Here is an 18,332-nt window from a genome sequence, read left to right on the forward strand (position 1 = left end):
TACTCATGCCATAAAAAAAAAAGATTTATAAACAAATAAATACAAGAGAATGATTATTCACTCCTATTCTTTTATTTTTTATATAATTACAAAAAAGGAAAAATCATAATATGGCAAATATAATATCCTGTTATTATGTAATGATACTTATGTAGTGCAACATGTATAATGTTACCAAAAAAAGAAAAAAAAAAGACAAAGACAATCTGTGTAATAATTATATTTATTAAGTGGTGGGTAATTAAGGAGTCAAATGAAAGACTCCTGTTATTTTTTGGTGAACATATAATATAAGGTTTCGTTGATTCCACTAATAAGGGCGCTCTTGGTTTCAATAGTGTGACTCATCTTGTTTTTTTTTCTCTTAGTAGTGAGAAAAATATATGAATAAAGATTACCAATTAAAATAAAAAAAAAGGAAGGGCTTCTGAAACATCAATCATAAAGATTCTTTTTTTTTTTTTTTTTTTTTCCTCGAGAGGTATTAAGAAAATGAATATTATATTTTGTACAAGCTATATATCTATTTTTATTAAGTGAAGAAAAAAAAACAGTGTGTATCAGCAGTTATATAATGCAGAAAATAGAATATAGATTTGAATATATTTATGTGTATTTTTTTTTTTTCAATAAATATAATACTGAAAACAAAGAAACGACAAAAAGCAAATGCGATGGAGGTAAATTGATAATAATAATGATAATAAAAATAAAAATAAAATGTTGAATAGTATTAAATCTTTAAATCACTAATTTGTTTTTCAACAAAGATTTCAGTACCCATAGAAGGTACACCGTCAAAGAGAACATACATGATACCTGCACCAGGTGGGAAGATAGCAGCATGAGGAGGAGCAGTGATTTTTAAAGTTTGTAAATCTTCAGAGACTTCATGTTCCAAAAATACATAACGTTGAGACATGTGCATAGAATGAGTACTAAAGCCAGTACGAAGTAAACCAACACGAATTTTAGAAGCATCAGTTGCAGAGGTAGCAAGACCTTCCAGATTGATAAGGACATCAAAGGATTGACCATAAGTGACTACACGAGGAACATGAGAGACTAATGGTCTTGTAGCTGTCTTGAATAAATAGGGAGGAGAGAAGTATTCAACACGGAATTCAGTGGGATATTCAGCATTGATATCAGGGGGATCTACGTTATTAGAACCAGCAATCCATACACGACCATCAGGTAAAGTAAGTGCAACAGAATGGTACATACGAGCAATATCTGTATTTGCTAAATTTTGAGTCCAACGTCGACCTGCAGGAGCAGTAGGAGTATAGATAAGAGGATCAAAGGTAGGATCATGATTACGACCATTATAACCAGCCCAGCCACGTTGACAGCCATTGACCCAAAGAAGATTACCGTCCGCCATAATTAAACCATCAGGCATAAGACGCTTATGAACAAATGTCTCCATTTCCCATTGAGGGTTCTCGTCACCCAAGTTGATACGACCACACGTATCATCAGCGACGGCATTATTCTTCATTCGTTCAGAGCCACCACAAATAAGGATTTCAACATTATAATTATTCTTGGGATCTAAAGGAAGCATGATGGCACCACCTGTCAAAGGATAAGAACGGGGGTTACCAGGAATTTTAGGTAATTTTTTTACAATCTTTTGATTATTATAATCATAAATGATAGAATCCCTATTGGCAAAGATGAATAAATTACCATCAGGTAAAGCGAAAACAAAAGGGTAAAGATTATAGGGCATTGTTTCAATTAAAAATGGGAAATGAACTTCGCCTTCAGGTCGAGGAGGCCAAAATTCATAAGAAGGAACATTAATTTCATCACGATTCACAGCTGCGCCCTTTGTAGAACCACCAATAATAAAGATGTCACCTTCAGGTAATTGTTCAACAGTAGGATACCAACGATTCTCTGTCATCTTTCCAGTCTTGTATTCTTCCCAAAGACAAGACTGATCTGTACAAGGTGTAAAATGTCGAATTGATTGCCAACCAGGTTCAGCTTTCCAATTTCGACCTCTCTTTTCGCCTCCGCCTGTACTAATAAAGGTACCGTTACTCAAAAAGCCGCCTGCGGAACAAAAAGTATTGGTTTCAAGTTTTAAAGGTCTATACGTATTTGTTTTCAAATCATATTCTACTGAAAATGCACTTTGACCTGAATCGAATTGTGCTTCATTCCATTCAGCTAAAAGAAAAAAAAACAAACATGATTATTTATTTATTTTAAAAAGCTCGTATATTTATTTATACCTTTGTCAATCACTAGAATAGAATTTTCACTATCATAATAAAAAAAAAAAATTAAAAATAAATAAAAAAAAAAGTATGCATTAAACTAGTTACTTTAAAAGCACAGCATGCATGGCAGCTACACCAGTTCTACCAATTTGCTCCATTTTTCCAGATTTTGCATATGGAGAAATGATGTTTTGTTTATCGTCAGGCCAATTGAAAGGAGATGTATCATGTTGTTGTTGTGCTGTAATTGTATTTGCTAGAAAACTAACAGCAGTTACTATTGAAATAAATGATAAAGACTTCATTTAAGAAAAAAAATATTTATAAATATTATTGAAGAAGAAAAAGAAGGAGGAAAGAAAGAAGTGAAGAAGAATTTATTCATCTTAAATCTGGGGCAGATGAGGGGTGCGAAAAGGAGCAATTTTAAACTGAAAGGGTTTTATTCAGATGAGGTGATTTTTTCTCGATTGTTATTTTTATTTTTATTCTATTTTTAAGTGACTTTTATTCTATTTTTTATTTTTTACTTGCTTTTTATTTTATTTTTTTTTATTTTATTTTTTTATTTTATTTTTTTTGCTTGAAAAAAAAAAAAATCATAACGCAATTCTACAAACATCGAAAAAGAAAACCCTGATTTTTTTTATTATAGATTTATTTATTTACAGAAAAAAAATAAATAAATAACTACGCTTTCTTCTGTCTTTTTCTTTTTCTTTTTCTTTTCCTTTTCCTTTTTCTCTTTCTTTTTCTTTTTCTTTTTGTTTATTTTATTTTATTTTTTATTTTACAAAAGATAAAAAATAAACAAAAAATGAAATTATTAAGTTTTATTTTACTGGTTTTTTTTGTATTTTATGCAAATGGACAAGTATTAAAGACTATTTGGGAAATAGTTGGAGCGTCAGAATCAAAGGTAACGTTTGTAACTATGTTAAAAATAAAATTAACATTTTTTTTTTATTTAGACATTTTATGAAACTTTAAATTTAGATAAATTTGAATCAATTTCAAATAGACTTCAAGATCCATTATCCAATAATACTTTATTCTTACCAACAGAATCAGCTACACAATCAGCAATTAAAAATAACTTTTTTTCAAACAAAACAACTGAAGATGAATTATTATACCACATGTTAGGTGAAATATATGATTTTAATGCCTTCTTTTCAATACGTTATTATCTTAAGACACTTTCACCTAAATATCCTACTATCATTGTTACACCTCAGGAAACAGATATTTTTAGTATAAAATTTCAAGTTTTAGCTGGACCTATTATTGCTAATATATTGAATTATACACAATGCAGTAATGGTAAAGAAGAATAAGCCGAGTTGTTTTTCTTTTCTTTTAAACATAAGCCTTTTTTTTTTTTTTAATTTATACATTTTTATTATTTTTATTATTAGGTATCATTTATCATGTAGATCAATTTTTATTAGCGCCACTTAATATCATAGATACCATTTCTTTTTTATCTAATTTGGATATACTTGAAAATGAAATTAAGGCACAAAATTTAAGTAGCATATTTGCTAATTCGAATAGTACAACTATTTTTGCCCCTATTGATTCTGCTTGGTCTATTTATAATGGTAGTGCAAATATACCTTATGGCACTATTATACATAATTTAGAATATGAAGTAGTCGATGGCATTTATTATCATAGAAACTTTTCATATTTTAATTATACATTACATACACATTATCTTTCTACACCTATGACTGTTTTATCCTTTTCTAATGGTTCAATAGTTGCCATGAATGGTGACACTTACGAATATTATGATATGCCACCACAAAAATCGACAGTAACGGCTAATGTCATTCGAACTGATATTTTGACATCTAACGGTACAGTTATCCATTTAGTCGATAAAATTTTGCCCGCAAATTCAAAGGCAGATTTAATGCTTATTAACAATAGAAAGTCAACGATTGCAACAACAAGTCATCATGATGATAAATTATTTATAAATAATAACAACAGTAATGCTATTTCTTCCTCTTCTGCTAATCACACCACAACCTTCCCCTTGATTCTATTTATCAGTATTATTAACGGTATTTTACTCTATTGTGCGAAATAAATTATTCTCCTTTTAAATATATAAATGTATACACATATACATATACGTATATAATAATAAAAGACTGTAAAATAAATTATAGCAGTATATAATGTCAAAGCTTAAAAAAATAGATAATAAAACATGTTACTAATAATAAAATGAAACTTATTGTTACTGTTAAATAATAGAACTGATACTCTCTTTATTACTCCGTTTTTTATTTTTATTTTTTTATAAAGCTTTTTGTATAAAATGAAAGCTACAAGAGACATGAAATAAAGCGACCCTTTAATAAATACAACACTTGTTTATTACATCATATTATATATATCTACTATTATAAAGTATACATGAATGTTTATAAACACATACATACACACACACACACACACACACACACACACACTCACTCACACACCATGACTGATGTATAATCATGATCATATCACGATACGATCTGTATTCAATTAGTTATTTTTAGACTTGTAATTTCGGGCTATTTTTTTTTCCTTTACTGTTAAATATCTATTATTATTACAACAGAATAAGCTATTATGATACGGATATAAATAATATTACATACAAATATAGTATTAATGAATATTACGCTCTATAGAAAGAGTCTCTCTTGTGATGGCTGAAGGTAGAGTTGAAATAATATTAGCTACAACATTTGCAAAGCTTTGAGGTCTCCATTTAGTTTGTATATCATCATCCGCTTGCGTTGTATCATTGGCTGTTACTCTTGCTTTATTATTATTACTATTGAACATGGAAGGCTTCTCTGTGAAAAAGACACCTTTCTGATCCATCGTATTATTCGAATCATGGCCAGCCGCTTTTCTTTTTCTATAATTATATATGAAAAGGGCAGATAATATAAGTAATGAAAGCCCTCCAAAGCCAATTCCTAATGCTAATCCTAAAACATGATTCACTACATTCATATGTGCAGCTTGATAGTGAATGTTATCATTGTCATGTGATGTATGAGATGGAAGATCTCTGATATTACTACGAGTCATGGTGGCAGAAGAATAAAGGGATGTTTCTGTAGTAGTAGTAGTAGGAATGTTGGTAATACTACTCGTATATATGAATTGTTCGTATTGTTGTGTTGAGTGAGATCGATGTTTACGAGTTTTTATCTTTGGTGATAGAGTAGTAGTAGTAGTAGAAGCTTTAGATGATGAAGGTGATAATGATAATGTTCGAGTTGTCATGGATAGATTTGGTATCTTGGTGCTTTCAGTAGGTATTATCACTGCTCCGGTAGATGTCATTGAGATTATAGTAGTAATAATATCGTTATTATGAATCGTGCCTTTATGATTCTTCTTTTTATGATGATGTTTCTTCTTCTTTTTCTTTTTCTTTTTTTTGTCCTTTTTTCTCTCCTTCTCGGCCGCTGATGTTTCTGACGTTGTTGCTGTTGCTGTTGCTATTGCTGTTGTCATCGTCGTGGTCGTGGTCGTGGTCGTGGTCATTATAATTGAGGAAGGAAGAGCTAGGATGGGGATTGTAGTATGATTGATGAGTGATAAAGATAGATTAGCCACTTTTGACACATGCTTATTTTCATTTATAGCTGTTGTAGTAAAAGATTGACCTTAATTTTTATATGTACTGGTTAGTACTATTAAAAGAGCAATTTACATGATTTACAATTTATACTAAACTTGAAGTAAAATCAATAAATAAGGATAATAAAAAAGCAATAATCAAAAGTAGTAACATTAAACTATGATGTACATTTAAGAAAAGAAAAGAAAGGGATATAAAAATACATTTAGATAAAAGATAAAGATATAAATATGAATATGGATATGAATATACATATATGTATATATGTTTATATATTTATATATACACACACTTGTACATAATATATGTATCTATATTATAATTAACTGTCTTATTTGTTCCGCCCTTACTACTTTCTCTTAACAAAATTCACATTTCATATTTATTATGTAATAAAGAAAGAGAAAGGCAAAGGTAGATCATATTAGCTTTTATTACATCATTGTGATTGTGTCCATCTACTACCCTTTTTTTTCTTTTTTTATTTCTTTTTTTCCTCTCCCCTTATAAAAGCACAGAATCATTTCATTTCAAAACAAATAAATACTTATTAATTAAATTTCATGTCAAATTTCCTTAAAAGGAAACTTATTATCTGCATTAATAGATTCAAGGTGAGTAGACAGAGTATTTGTATATCTTGAGAAAAAGATATATACATCATGCAGCACTAAAGTAATAATAAGGACTAGAAACGATTGACTTTAACATCATCATGTTGTATACTAAATGTATTTATATCCAAATAAAATATATAACAGTTGCTCTATTATAAGATAGATTGTTATACTTTAGTGTATCTTTTTTTTTTTTTTTTTTTTAATGATAAAGTAGTAGTATTGCGTGGAGCATTTATATATTCTCTGTTGAATAGAATCTTACTGTAATAAATATATATAACAAACACACACATACACACACAGACTTATATAGATACACATATACATGTATACATATATACATATAAGAAATCACATAATGGAATCCAAAAAATAATACTAATACTAATACTAATAATAGGAGGGAATATATGTATTTGCTATCCTTTAAAAGCCACAACATGAAGATTTTGGTGATGGCGGCTCTTCATCCATTGGTAAATAGTTTGTTGGCTTTCTCTTCACTGAAGGTAAATATTGCTTTCGTTCTACTAAAATACGAGCTACATGAATAAACATGTCTTCAATCGTGCCTAGAAGAAGAAAAAAAGGAGGAATGCATAAATAAGTTGCTTTTAATTGTCTGTTAATGTCAATGACATATGTATATACCATCATCTTCTTTTGCTGATACTTCATATAATAATGTTTCTGGACCTAATACACGTGTGATATATTTCTGAGCGTCATCATATGATACTTCTCTTTGAGACTGAGCTAAATCTAATTTGTTTGCTGCTACAATAATAACTAATTCATCTGTCATATTTCTCTTCAATTCTATAATATACACCTTAGAAAACATGTACTCATAGATTATATATCTATAGACTGCTTTACCATCTATCCAAGAAGATAGTTCTTCAAAACTTTCTTGTGATGTAATATCATACACTAATAAAGCGGCTTGTGCACCCCTATAATACATGGGAGCCATTGCACGAAATCTTTCTATTATCATGGACCTTTTTCAATTATCTCTTTGTTTGCTCTTTTCCTTGTTAGATATTACATAGTTGTATTTACCTTGTCCTGCTGTATCCCAAATTTGCAATCTTACTCTACAATTATCAACTGTTCTAAACAAGAAATTAGAAGACTCAATAAGGATGTATTGAATTCAATGAATTGTATACATGTATAAATATATAAAACACACTTTACTGTTTTTTAGTCATAAATGAAGCACCAATGGTTGATGTTGAATTAGGTGAAAATGTTTTCTCTATATAACGCATAACAAGTGATGTTTTGCCAACACCTTCATTAAACATTTTAATTTAATATAAAGATACTTTATTCCCTACTTTCAGTCTCTATTACTCTAATATACCTTGACTACCCAAGACAACTACTTTTGCTTCAATTGAAGATGACGAAGAGTTATACATGACTATTATTAGGTCTAGTTATATTTTATATATAAAGAGTTGACAACTGGAAGAGGTTTTGAATTATTTATTAGCAGTATAATAAGAGTAAATAATAAAGATTATATGTATAAAATAATGAAAAAAAAAAAAAAAAAAAAGAGAGAGAAAAAGAAAATTAAATAAAATGATAAAATTTTAAACTTCTATGAATAATGTTTATTATTTTTTTTTTCCTCCGCTTCTATTGCTGCTGCTGTTGCTGTTGCTGCTGCTGCTTGCTGCTGCTGCTGCTATTAGTATTTACTTTTATTTCTTTTCTGTTGCAACTGTTTCACTATTGCGTTTAAGTCCTGCTTTTAACTCTTTTAATACTTGTTCAAATCCTTCTTCAAATGGTCTAACAAAACTTTCTATTACTACAGAATCCTCTGCAGTAGATTTTTTTTGCTTTTGTTTCGAATTAAAAAAAAAAAGACCTAAATCAATTATGTCTATTTTTATTTTATTTTATTTTATTTTACCTTTAATAATTTTATTTCTTGCTGCTTTTGTCTCTTCAATGCTCTTTCTCTTGCCTCATGAATTTCAATTTGTGCTTTCTAAATAATGTATATTTTAATATTTTTTTAAAAAAAAGATGATTATTATTATTATTACTATTATTATTTTACTTCAAACGAATTGGTAAACATGGATATAATAGCAAAGAACTCTTCAGCTTTTATCGTATTTGGATCTTCACCATAATAACTAATAAGATCACGTAATTTTTCTTCAATATCTTTAACCATTTCCTTTAAATCATTAATAATAGGTTCTGCCTCTAATAAAAACTCTTCCATAGCTTCTGCAAATCGATCAATTTGAAGTTCAGAAGTCTTTCTCTTTCTATTCAATTTTAACTCTTCTTTTATTAGATTTAGTCCATCACTTAATGAATTCACAGTAGCAAACAGCGTAGGGGGTGATACTATTTTGTATGAATATATACAAATATACAAATATGTGTATGCATATATGTATATGTATATATGTGTGTATATATATTAGTATTTTTTTTGTGGGGGAGGGGCATTATATTATTTACATTTAGCAGCTGCTTGCAAGTGTGACATATCTCGTGTAAAATGAACAATGTCATTATCGGACTTTGATAACAAATAGACTAAATAATGCAGCAATGTAGGTACATTACTGACACCTTCTCCTTCTGCTTTTGTATCTCTCATCTATATCATATATAAATATATAAATATATATATGTATATATCTAGTCTTCATCATTCAAATGATTTACCTTTAACAAAGCATTCAAATGAAATCCATAGGCATCACCACGAATTGTTTGATAATTAAGATAATTACCTATTGCAAGAACCGTCTATGGATATACATATAAAATATGAATAAAACGAATATACATATATATATATATGTCAACTAATACCTTTAAAACATATTTAAATCGTACACTTTCTCGTAACTCTGTAATGGCAATCTGGATAATGTCCAACTCTGGTAAAATATCTTCTAATTCATATTTAAATTGTCGACGGAATAGGATACAATTCATACGATTGGCTAATCGAGGAATGAACATCATCGCTCTAAAGTAACGTTCTGCATTTCCCAACATATCAACATCACCTTCATATTCCTTGACTATTTCAATTTCTTCTTTGGTCGGTATATATTGTCGCATCGCCTTTAGATGATCGATACTAAGTAAGTTATCATCAATATTCCATATGGCGTCACGAATACTTGTATAAGGAACTTTGATCCTTGCCAACATGATGGCAATATTATTGGCTCGATTGAACTCGAGTAAGGTGATCAACTGTTGTTTCTTATGACCATTTTCTTTAGTAGTAGTAGTAGTAGTAGTAGTAGTAGTAGTAGTAGTAGTAGTAGTAGTAGTAGTAGTAGTAGTAGTAGTAGTAGCGTGTGCCTGGTTCTTTTTGAATAATCTCTCTAACTCTAATGTATCTAATGCTATGTTATCATTTCCATTTTGATTTCTATCGTCGTTATCATGGCTACTATGAAGGGAAGACATCGTCGTAGACTTCAGAATTTCATCCCAAACTGTATTTTTAATTTTATCTACAGGTAATTTAGACCAAAAGAATTGTTTCATGACAATTGACATGGATGAACAAAGTCCCTTTTCTCCTATTCTCCTCTTTTTCTCATTTAAAGAATACAAGGAACCCTCTTGTTGCTGTCCTTTCGTAGGTACTTCGTTTAGGATAACTGTCGCCGTATTTTCATGTAATGATTCCAAGTCAGGAAAATGAAGATTAAGTGCGAGTGGATGCAAATAACGAGAGTTACGATTTGCTGGATCCCGTTTGATTAGATGACGTCGTTTAACTACAGATTGTGAAGAAAGTGGGTCATCATTAGGTTGTATTGTAGCTGTTACTAACGGAAAGAGTGGTGGAGGTGGCGGTGGTGGTGGAGGAGGAGGGGGAGGAGGAGGAGGTGGTGGTGGTGGTGGTGGTGGTGGTGGTAGTGATGGTAGTGACGGTGATTGTGGTGATGATGATAGTGATGATGATGATGATGGTGTTGATGGTGTTGATGATACTGACACTGATGGGGGAGTGATCGTTGTGGGAGTTATATTTGGAATTGCTTGATTCAAAGAAAATTTAGATATGCAATTCTGCTGTTGTTGATAATCATCTACTATTTTTTTCTTTTCCAATTCTAGCTCATTAATGCGATCTTCTCTTTCTTTCATTTCAGATAGCATCTTGGATACTTTCATTAATAATTCATTTTTTTCTCTACGAATTTTAGCAATCGTTTCTTGACTCTTCTGAACATTGTCCTTGAGTTCTTCCACCATATTACGTAAACCTTCCACATCTTCCGTATTATTCATCTTGTTGGCGATAGTGACAGGTAGCTCAACAGATGAATGAGCTATTGCTGAACCTCCATTATCCTGTATTGTTCCTATCAATTTACCTACGATAGGTTGAGCAGATACTATGAATTGTTGTAATGATGGCTGAAAATCATCTATATATATATATATATAATTAGTAAATAATTATAGTATAGATATCTGCCTTACTGTCAGTATGAACAGATTTAAGTTGCTTTGCAAAAATATGAACAAGACTCCAAATATCTTGTACAATTCTTTTATTGTTGGCAAGTTGACTGACACCTATAGTAAGTAACTCATTTATACTATCTATTACCAAATAGTAGATTTCAGGGTCTTTGTAAAACACTTTAAATGCAGAGGCTATCATATCATAAGGTTGACTATAAAATTACATTACATATATTTGTTGTTTAATATTATAAGAGAATATTGCACATATATATATGTATATATATACGTATGTGCTTACATATGTCTCTTAGTAGCTTGTAAAGTTTGAATTTTTTCTTGATCTAGTTTTTTATAGTAAAGATAACGAGTTACTTGCTTTTGAAGAGCATCTGGTATCTTTTCTTTATTTTGGTCTAATTGTATCACCATATCTTCAAACCCTCTTCTCTCGAACTCACTTCGAAGTGAGTTTCGCTTTTCAACCGTATCTGGTGTATGTATGATATGATAAATGAGTTCTAGAGCAACTCTCAAACAATCCAAAATGAATAATTGAGATTCGTCTAGAGAAGATAACCCGTCTTGTTGTAGAGAGACATCATCATATAGACCATATAATCCCTGTATGAGTCGTTCAAACCGATATTGCTCTCCTTTCACTTTGGAAAATGTGTCCATAACGATGTCATGTCCTGATACTGTGGAGGCTGTACAGAGAGAGGAAAAGAATTCAAAGATGAGTATACTTGTTTTATATGATATGGATATCCTGATGTCTTTTGTTGCTGTTGTAAGAGTTGAAGATAAAGAATTTTGTTTATTATTAGAATTAATCGATGATGATTCAAACGAAGCAATGAATGTTGATCTTTTGAAATTAAATGTCGAATTCGATGGCACAGGTTCGATGGATATAAATAAGATACTTAACAAGTGTTGGAATAGAGCAGGACGCATAATCACTTGTTTCAAACCAACCTAATATATATATAAGAACAAAATGGAAATGAACATCTCCCTCCCTCTCTCTCTCTCTCTTTTTTCTTTCTTTCTTTCCCTATCATCATGTCATTGATAGTTTTCAAAAAAAAAAAAATAAAATAAAAAAATACCTGTGTATTTAATAATTCACGTATACAGTGGATACATTCAAGTAAGCATTGTTCTTCAATATTGAATAAACTCTTTTCATCCTTTTTACTATATTTATGATATTGACTAAAAGGAGGAAAGAAAAAAAAGAACAGAATAATTAAAACAAAAGAGAAGGTAAGAATGTAAATAATTCTTATCGTAGTATCTAACCCATTTACCTCACTTTTTTAGTTGCATATTTCTGTAATATATTTTCTAGTGCAGCTAATCCATCATGACGTCTTGACAAGAACTCGTTTATCCAAGTTACATTTCTTGTAGCTAATGTAACTCTTAATGAACTTAAATACTTTGTTAACATATCGGTTGTCATATTTCTTTAATATATATGTAAATATACATGCAATAGAATATTATAAATAATATATGTTTGTGAAGAGAGGAAAGAACAGGGTAGGAGGAAATAAAGGTCATATATATTAGAACTATTAAAATCCAAAAAAAAAAAAAATGCATATCACCCACCCACCCACCCACCTACACACACACATATATATATATATATATATATATATATATATATATTACCTGGCTCGAAGTCGTTCAACAAAATAATAGGGACTATTCTGATAGTCTCGATCACGCTTATCATTATCTATTACTGATGATGCTGTAGCCAAACGACTTGCATCTTTACGAGTTAAATTTTGATACGCATAACTATTAGCTAAAAGTTGACTTGATGTGGATGCCTCTGGTATAATGGTAGTTGCTCCAGAGGTGGGTTGTAAATGATGATTAGAGACAGGAGAAGAAGAAGAAGAAGAATATTTTTTATTCACCAACAGACTTGAACATGTATTAGGGAATAGATGACCAATAGGGGTATGATGTGCTTGGCTATGGGTCATTTTGGTTGTATTAGATAGCCTTGGTGGCAATAATGGTTTATTCCCTAGTAGTAGCCAACAGGCATCAGAATCATCTGATGATTTAGAAACTAGTTTGTTAGCAAGGGCATCAAACTCTAGAATCATTGAACCCACTTTGGATTGATTTTGACCATGTATTGTAGATAAATTTTTACGTGAAAACTTGTAGGTCTCCGCTCGCTTGTCAATCTTGGTGGACGGAGTATTTCGTTGTGAGTTATTATTATTATTAGTAGTAGTAGTAGCGGATGATCGTCTAATACTAGTGTGATTTGATACAGTCTTTATATTTGCCAAATACTCAGTGGTAATGTTTGTTGTAGGAGAGTGTTTGCCTTTTCCAATCTTTTGTTGTTGTTGTTGTTGTTGTTGTTGTGAATGCTCTATTTGCAAAGAAGGGTTGTTCTTCTTTTGATCAAGATAACTCAAGGGATTAGGGGTAAGAGGAGGAGAGGATAGTATGGCCCGTTCTCCAATCTTTAAAAATAAGTTTCGATGATCCTCATTGGACTTTAGTGAAGAAGGTGTTGTCAGTGATTGAAGACTATCTGAGCTTCCTATTTGTTTTAATTTATTTTGTTGATGATGATGATCATTTGTGGGAGGGAACAAAAATCGAGTCGCTGTCTCATCACGTTTTATTGATTTTGATCTTTGTGTTTTGGGTGAAAATAAGGATCCACTTGAATTAGAATAAGGAATACTTTTTTGAATCGAAGAAGAAGGACTCATTCTATTTTCTTTAATATGTTCATTTTGCTGTAATAGATAAATCTTGCGTTCCCAAGGTAATTGTCGTAACTTTTCTCGGTGAGCATCTTTCATATTCAATTCATCCTAAAAAAATAAATAAATAAAGGGAAATAGAGTTTTGTAAGTACAACGATAGAAACCTCTCTCTCTCTTTGATCTATCCATTTATTTATTAATATATATATATATATCTCAATTTACAAGAAGATCTTCGAAAGCTTCCATTAATTCATTTGTATCAACATCATATAATGCATTTGCTGAAATAGGTGATGTAATAGACATTGTGGATAAGGTAACCGAACTTGCGCTTGAATGAATAGATGAAACAGAGCTTTTACTTTCAGTTTCTTCTATAGAGTGTCTTCCTAGCCAAGTTGGTAAGTGTGGTTTTCGTAACTTGGGGGATAACCCAGTAGTAGTAGCAGCAGCAGCATCAGAAGCCGCGTTTAAGTTGGATCCTTTTTGAGTAGTCGTTGTAGCGGTTTTAAAAGAGATAAATGAAGAAGAAAGAGAGCTATTTTCAATATTAGGAAGCTTTGGTTTTTTCATTTTATTAGTATTGTTCTTATTGGAACTAGATGAAATCGACATAACAGTCAAATTAAAACTGTTTTTTACTTTTTTAGAAAGTTTTGTTGTTTTATTAATTGCTGTAGACTCGGTTAAAGGTAAAATGTGATTTGTAAGAGATGAGATTGTTTTTCGAATTGGGACTTTATTAGATAACTTTATCGATGAAACAAGTGCTGTTGGTATTCTTCCTATATCGATTTTGTTGTCTTTCTTAACAATTGATGTACCGAAATAACTATCATTTGAAGCATCATATCTACCCATAAAAAATATTTATATATGTATTTAATATATAAAATTAGAATATATATGGATATTAGATTCTATCTAATTGAATATAAAAAGCGTGTTTCTTTAAGTTAAGTATAGAGTATAAAATAAATAACAATTTTGTACTATTAAATAATATAATTGATATGTATATATTTGTATAGGAGAGGAAAAGAAATATATAAATTATTTCAGTAAATTTTACTCATATTCACTGTTAATAATGCAAATATAATCTTCTTTTGGAAAATTAGCGCGCTTGTCAAAAGTTAGATTCACTTACTACAACAAAAAAATAAAAGATGTATAATACTGGTTATATAATTTAAAACAATAATGTAACCATACTCAGTAATACATAAGGAAGAAAAAAAAAAGGAGGGAAGGGGAAGGGAGAGGAATCACATTTGAATAGTATGCTTTCAATTTGAACTCCTAATATTTTATTTTATTTTATTTTTCTTCTCTCCTTTTCTATATACCATAAAGGAGATTTAACAATAGCATGATGAAGGTGCTTTTTCAACAATTTGGAAGCCATGTTTAATCCAATCCAATATTCCTCCTTCTACATTATATACATTTTTAAAAACAAATTTAGATATTATATATTCTGCAGTAAATCGGCTTCGTCTACCCGATCTACAAGAGAGTATAAGCTGTTTAAAGTGTTTACTATTAAATAAGGGCTGTTGTAATATTATAAATTATTAAATTTTTACCTGCACGTTTTTATCTAAATTATGAAATTTATTATTAAACAATTCCGGGCTTGTATTTGTCAAAGAATAGGGTATATTCATATCATATCCGTCAATTACACCTTGCTCTTCTAATTCACTGGGTTCTCAGATATCAATAAACAAAGCCGAAGATGGTTTAAGATGAAGCCAAATAGAAAGGTCATTTACAGAGAAAGTATGAATTACAGTTACCATTTTTTTTCTTAATTATAAAAATAAAAATAGTCAGTAATTATCTATGATTTTATAGGTTATCAATATGATGAACAATAGATGTATAAAAATATCACAATATCATGCTAAGCAAATAAAATTTAATCTTTTTTTTTTTTTTTTTTTTTTTTTTTTTTTTTTCAACGACACATACACGTAAAGTTCTGTTGTCTCTCTCTCTCTCTGTGTGTGTGTATATATATATATACTAAGATAAAGAAAAATAGCACCTGAAAGTCTTTCAAGTTGGAATAAAACAGACTTTATGGTTAAATTTCATTCTATAGATATCAAAGTTATTTTTTTTTTATTAATTATAATCACTTACATTCAAAAGTAGGCACTCACTAACAATGGAGAATAATTTGTTTTTTGTAATACAGTAGTACTTGTTCCTTAAATGGTTAATAATGCATAATCTCCGAAGAGCCCTAATAAAACGAGTGATTTCAGAGTTTTTTTTCATAAAAAAAAAAGGAAGGGAGAAGAGTATGAAATTCAATATATATGGTTTTCAAGGATTCACCAGCAGCGCTTACAATAACTGTATAAGCTAAATGAAGTCTCAAGTTCAGCTTAAATATGTTTGAAAACTAAAAAAAAAAGAGAAAGAAAAAGGATAGGTGACAGATGTCATGCTGTTCCTTGAAGTGAGTAACAGTATTTTAAATCTCAGTTAAATAGGTGAAAGATTTCACAATTGACTTGATAAATTTATTGTTTGTAAATTAGATATCTTACTTCTTTCAATTAGAAATAAACTTAGTTTAATTTAGAAGAATGAAATTACTATAATAAAAATTCTTATAAATAAATATTTTACAGGATAAATAAAAAGAAAAGAGGAAGTAACAAATAGAATAGATATCAGTGATTTAACCTGTTAATGTAATGAAATGCCTGTTTTAGATTTAAAGAACTGGCAAAAGTAAAAAGTGTACAGTAATAGAAAAATAGCACTGTTAGCTATATTTCTTCTTTTAGTATTATTAATTTCTATAAATCAAAATACTTTGAAACAAAACGGTGCTGAAAAAACGTTGAAAACAAAATCCCATAACTTCAATAAAAAGAAAAGAAATTAAATTGAAAGCAAAGAGTATATCAAAGTCCACAATATAGTCAAGCTGGTTGAAGTTGGTATTTACAACTTAAAAAAAAAATTACTACTATATTTCTATGATTAACATAATAAGGGAAAAAAAAAGCACATGCCTCCTTATTTTTCTTTCCTTACCTCAAGAGAAAATAATTAGTTTAATAAAATTAAGAATTATATAAAAAGAAATCCCTTAAACGAAAATACTAAGTTGACCCTTCACGTTGCTAAACCTTGTCAAAGCACTAGAATTCAAAGCTGTTCAAGCTAAATTAAGCACCACTCTGTAACTTATTGGAACAGATATACGAATGAGGAATTAAAAATAAAATGAAATAAAACACCAATGCTATTTGTTTTTTTTTTTTAACTTGGTTAGTATAACCTTCTCTCAAGTCAAAAAAAAAAGTCTCCAATTCTTCAGTATGCCTAAAAACTGTTTTCGAAATCAGACAATATACATGTATATATAAATATAGATTCATATACATATTTGTATAAAATTCCAGTTACAGTTTCAATTTTAATAGGCTAAAAACGTATTATATATTAACATTCTTTTTATATAATAAAAGTATTTATAAGATTGGTAGATGAGTGAAAGGGTATATACAGAATACATGAATTATAAATAATAGAGTATTATTTTGTCTTTGAATAAATGATGACTAGAATAATAATGGCAATAATCAATAAAGTACTAAAACCTAGTGAGAAAAACCTATTCAAAGTCCTCCATCTTTTAATCATTTTATAATCACTATCATATTTTCTATATAGTTCATCGTTCATTTGCACAGGAAAAAACGAGCCGATCCACCATAAAGGAGGAAAGATGAATCCAAATAAGAATAAGAAAGCACCCAACGAAAAAAAGTGGTTAACAGTTAGATAATGACTAGAAGAAGTTTGTTCAGCAAAAATTGAATCGTATTCAGACCACGTGTTATTGTTTCCTTTCTCATTATTATTATCTTGCTGAGAAGTTAATACATGAGGTGGTTTAGCATCTAAATCATTTGACAGATATGTCCAAAATGAAGCAGAAGATATTGGGTCTTGTTTTTGTGTATGATGAGTAGGAGTTGCTACGTTTAAACGATCAAGTAAAACAGGTGCGTCCTCTTTAAAATGAGTTCCAATATAATTATTAAAAGATGAATCAGAATCTCTAGGCTGGACTACTATAGCATTCTGTGGCAAAGGAGTGACAAGTCTAGGGGTTGTTTGTTGATAAGAAGATACAGTGCTATTAACTGTTTGTGATAATATACTCTCTGTAAGACGATAAGAAAATTCTCTATTATTATCTGTCATATTTCTTTTTATTGAAAAAAGAAAGAAATGATAATAAAAAAAAAGCTAATAATAATCAATTAATATTTAATTTATTCATAAAAAAAAAAAAAAATTGTCACAACAAAATGTATATCATTATTATTTGGTTGACATTTTTCACTATTTTTGAAAAAAAAATCTTATTAAAATTCAACAGATATACAAGTTCTATGTAGCAATTTATGCTGCTTAATAATATTTAAATAAACTGTTTGATATATATACAAACTTCTTTTTTTTCTAGTCGGATATTATCAGTAATAATTTCTTTACAATAGTCACTATCGTACTGTAGTATGTT

General features: G+C 29.5%; 7 protein-coding genes across 7 annotated transcripts; 1 reads left to right on the plus strand and 6 right to left on the minus strand.

Annotated features, from left to right (window-relative positions):
* Nucleotides 1-481: 481 nt before the first annotated feature.
* Nucleotides 482-2,659, minus strand: BX663DRAFT_507833 (glyoxal oxidase N-terminus-domain-containing protein). The gene is made up of 3 exons (XM_051527395.1): nt 2,343-2,659; nt 2,250-2,278; nt 482-2,184 (listed from the first exon to the last, which is right to left on the minus strand). The coding sequence occupies exons 1-3, from the start codon at nt 2,540-2,542 to the stop codon at nt 734-736; spliced, it is 1,680 nt and encodes a 559-aa protein (XP_051383187.1). The 5' UTR covers nt 2,543-2,659; the 3' UTR covers nt 482-733.
* A 286-nt stretch (nt 2,660-2,945) lies between these two features.
* BX663DRAFT_507835 (uncharacterized protein) lies at nt 2,946-4,437 on the plus strand. Its single transcript, XM_051527396.1, has 3 exons — nt 2,946-3,156; nt 3,209-3,560; nt 3,656-4,437. The coding sequence occupies exons 1-3, from the start codon at nt 3,055-3,057 to the stop codon at nt 4,336-4,338; spliced, it is 1,137 nt and encodes a 378-aa protein (XP_051383188.1). The 5' UTR covers nt 2,946-3,054; the 3' UTR covers nt 4,339-4,437.
* Nucleotides 4,438-4,644: 207 nt separating this feature from the next.
* On the minus strand, nt 4,645-5,796 carry BX663DRAFT_507838 (uncharacterized protein). The gene has a single exon (XM_051527397.1). It carries the CDS (start codon nt 5,775-5,777, stop codon nt 4,914-4,916), a length of 864 nt encoding a protein of 287 aa, XP_051383189.1. The 5' UTR covers nt 5,778-5,796; the 3' UTR covers nt 4,645-4,913.
* Nucleotides 5,797-6,834: 1,038 nt separating this feature from the next.
* On the minus strand, nt 6,835-7,827 carry BX663DRAFT_507839 (P-loop containing nucleoside triphosphate hydrolase protein). The gene is made up of 5 exons (XM_051527398.1): nt 7,728-7,827; nt 7,590-7,662; nt 7,404-7,528; nt 7,176-7,343; nt 6,835-7,096 (listed from the first exon to the last, which is right to left on the minus strand). Exons 3-5 carry the CDS (start codon nt 7,522-7,524, stop codon nt 6,951-6,953), a joined length of 435 nt encoding a protein of 144 aa, XP_051383190.1. The 5' UTR covers nt 7,525-7,528; nt 7,590-7,662; nt 7,728-7,827; the 3' UTR covers nt 6,835-6,950.
* A 621-nt stretch (nt 7,828-8,448) lies between these two features.
* On the minus strand, nt 8,449-8,778 carry BX663DRAFT_434022 (uncharacterized protein; the record flags this gene model as incomplete). The annotated part of the gene is made up of 2 exons (XM_051523036.1): nt 8,449-8,535; nt 8,608-8,778. 2 exons carry the CDS (start codon nt 8,776-8,778, stop codon nt 8,449-8,451), a joined length of 258 nt encoding a protein of 85 aa, XP_051383191.1.
* A 246-nt stretch (nt 8,779-9,024) lies between these two features.
* BX663DRAFT_408639 (uncharacterized protein) lies at nt 9,025-9,740 on the minus strand (the record flags this gene model as incomplete). Its single annotated transcript, XM_051522271.1, has 3 exons — nt 9,025-9,165; nt 9,234-9,317; nt 9,384-9,740. Coding segments are annotated over 3 exons (582 nt in total), but the record flags the coding sequence as incomplete, so codon positions are not given.
* A 7,542-nt stretch (nt 9,741-17,282) lies between these two features.
* Nucleotides 17,283-18,054, minus strand: BX663DRAFT_507845 (uncharacterized protein). The gene has a single exon (XM_051527399.1). The coding sequence runs from the start codon at nt 18,008-18,010 to the stop codon at nt 17,336-17,338; it is 675 nt and encodes a 224-aa protein (XP_051383193.1). The 5' UTR covers nt 18,011-18,054; the 3' UTR covers nt 17,283-17,335.
* Nucleotides 18,055-18,332: the final 278 nt, after the last annotated feature.

The sequence above is a fragment of the Cokeromyces recurvatus genome (genome assembly GCF_025118155.1).
Source record: "Cokeromyces recurvatus strain NRRL 2243 chromosome Unknown BX663scaffold_11, whole genome shotgun sequence".
NCBI classification, from domain to species: Eukaryota; Fungi; Mucoromycota; class Mucoromycetes; order Mucorales; family Mucoraceae; genus Cokeromyces; species Cokeromyces recurvatus.

Bases quoted from the DNA above. Each gene is read 5' to 3' on its own strand.
- BX663DRAFT_507839 (XM_051527398.1), bottom strand. From the start codon at position 7,524: ATGATAATAGAAAGATTTCGTGCAATGGCTCCCATGTATTATAGGGGT. The intron at 7,344-7,403 runs GTAAAGCAGTCT...TGTATATTATAG, and splicing joins ACTATCTTCTTGGATAGATG to AATTGAAGAGAAATATGACA. The intron at 7,097-7,175 runs GTATATACATAT...TTCTTCTTCTAG, and splicing joins ATCAGCAAAAGAAGATGATG to GCACGATTGAAGACATGTTT.
- BX663DRAFT_507835 (XM_051527396.1), top strand. From the start codon at position 3,055: ATGAAATTATTAAGTTTTATTTTACTGGTTTTTTTTGTATTTTATGCA. The intron at 3,157-3,208 runs GTAACGTTTGTA...TTTTTTATTTAG, and splicing joins TTGGAGCGTCAGAATCAAAG to ACATTTTATGAAACTTTAAA. The intron at 3,561-3,655 runs GTAAAGAAGAAT...TTTTATTATTAG, and splicing joins TTATACACAATGCAGTAATG to GTATCATTTATCATGTAGAT.
- BX663DRAFT_507845 (XM_051527399.1), bottom strand. From the start codon at position 18,010: ATGACAGATAATAATAGAGAATTTTCTTATCGTCTTACAGAGAGTATA.
- BX663DRAFT_507838 (XM_051527397.1), bottom strand. From the start codon at position 5,777: ATGACAACAGCAATAGCAACAGCAACAGCAACAACGTCAGAAACATCA.
- BX663DRAFT_507833 (XM_051527395.1), bottom strand. From the start codon at position 2,542: ATGAAGTCTTTATCATTTATTTCAATAGTAACTGCTGTTAGTTTTCTA. The intron at 2,279-2,342 runs GTAACTAGTTTA...TTATTATGATAG, and splicing joins ATGCATGCTGTGCTTTTAAA to TGAAAATTCTATTCTAGTGA. The intron at 2,185-2,249 runs GTATAAATAAAT...TTTTTCTTTTAG, and splicing joins TATTCTAGTGATTGACAAAG to CTGAATGGAATGAAGCACAA.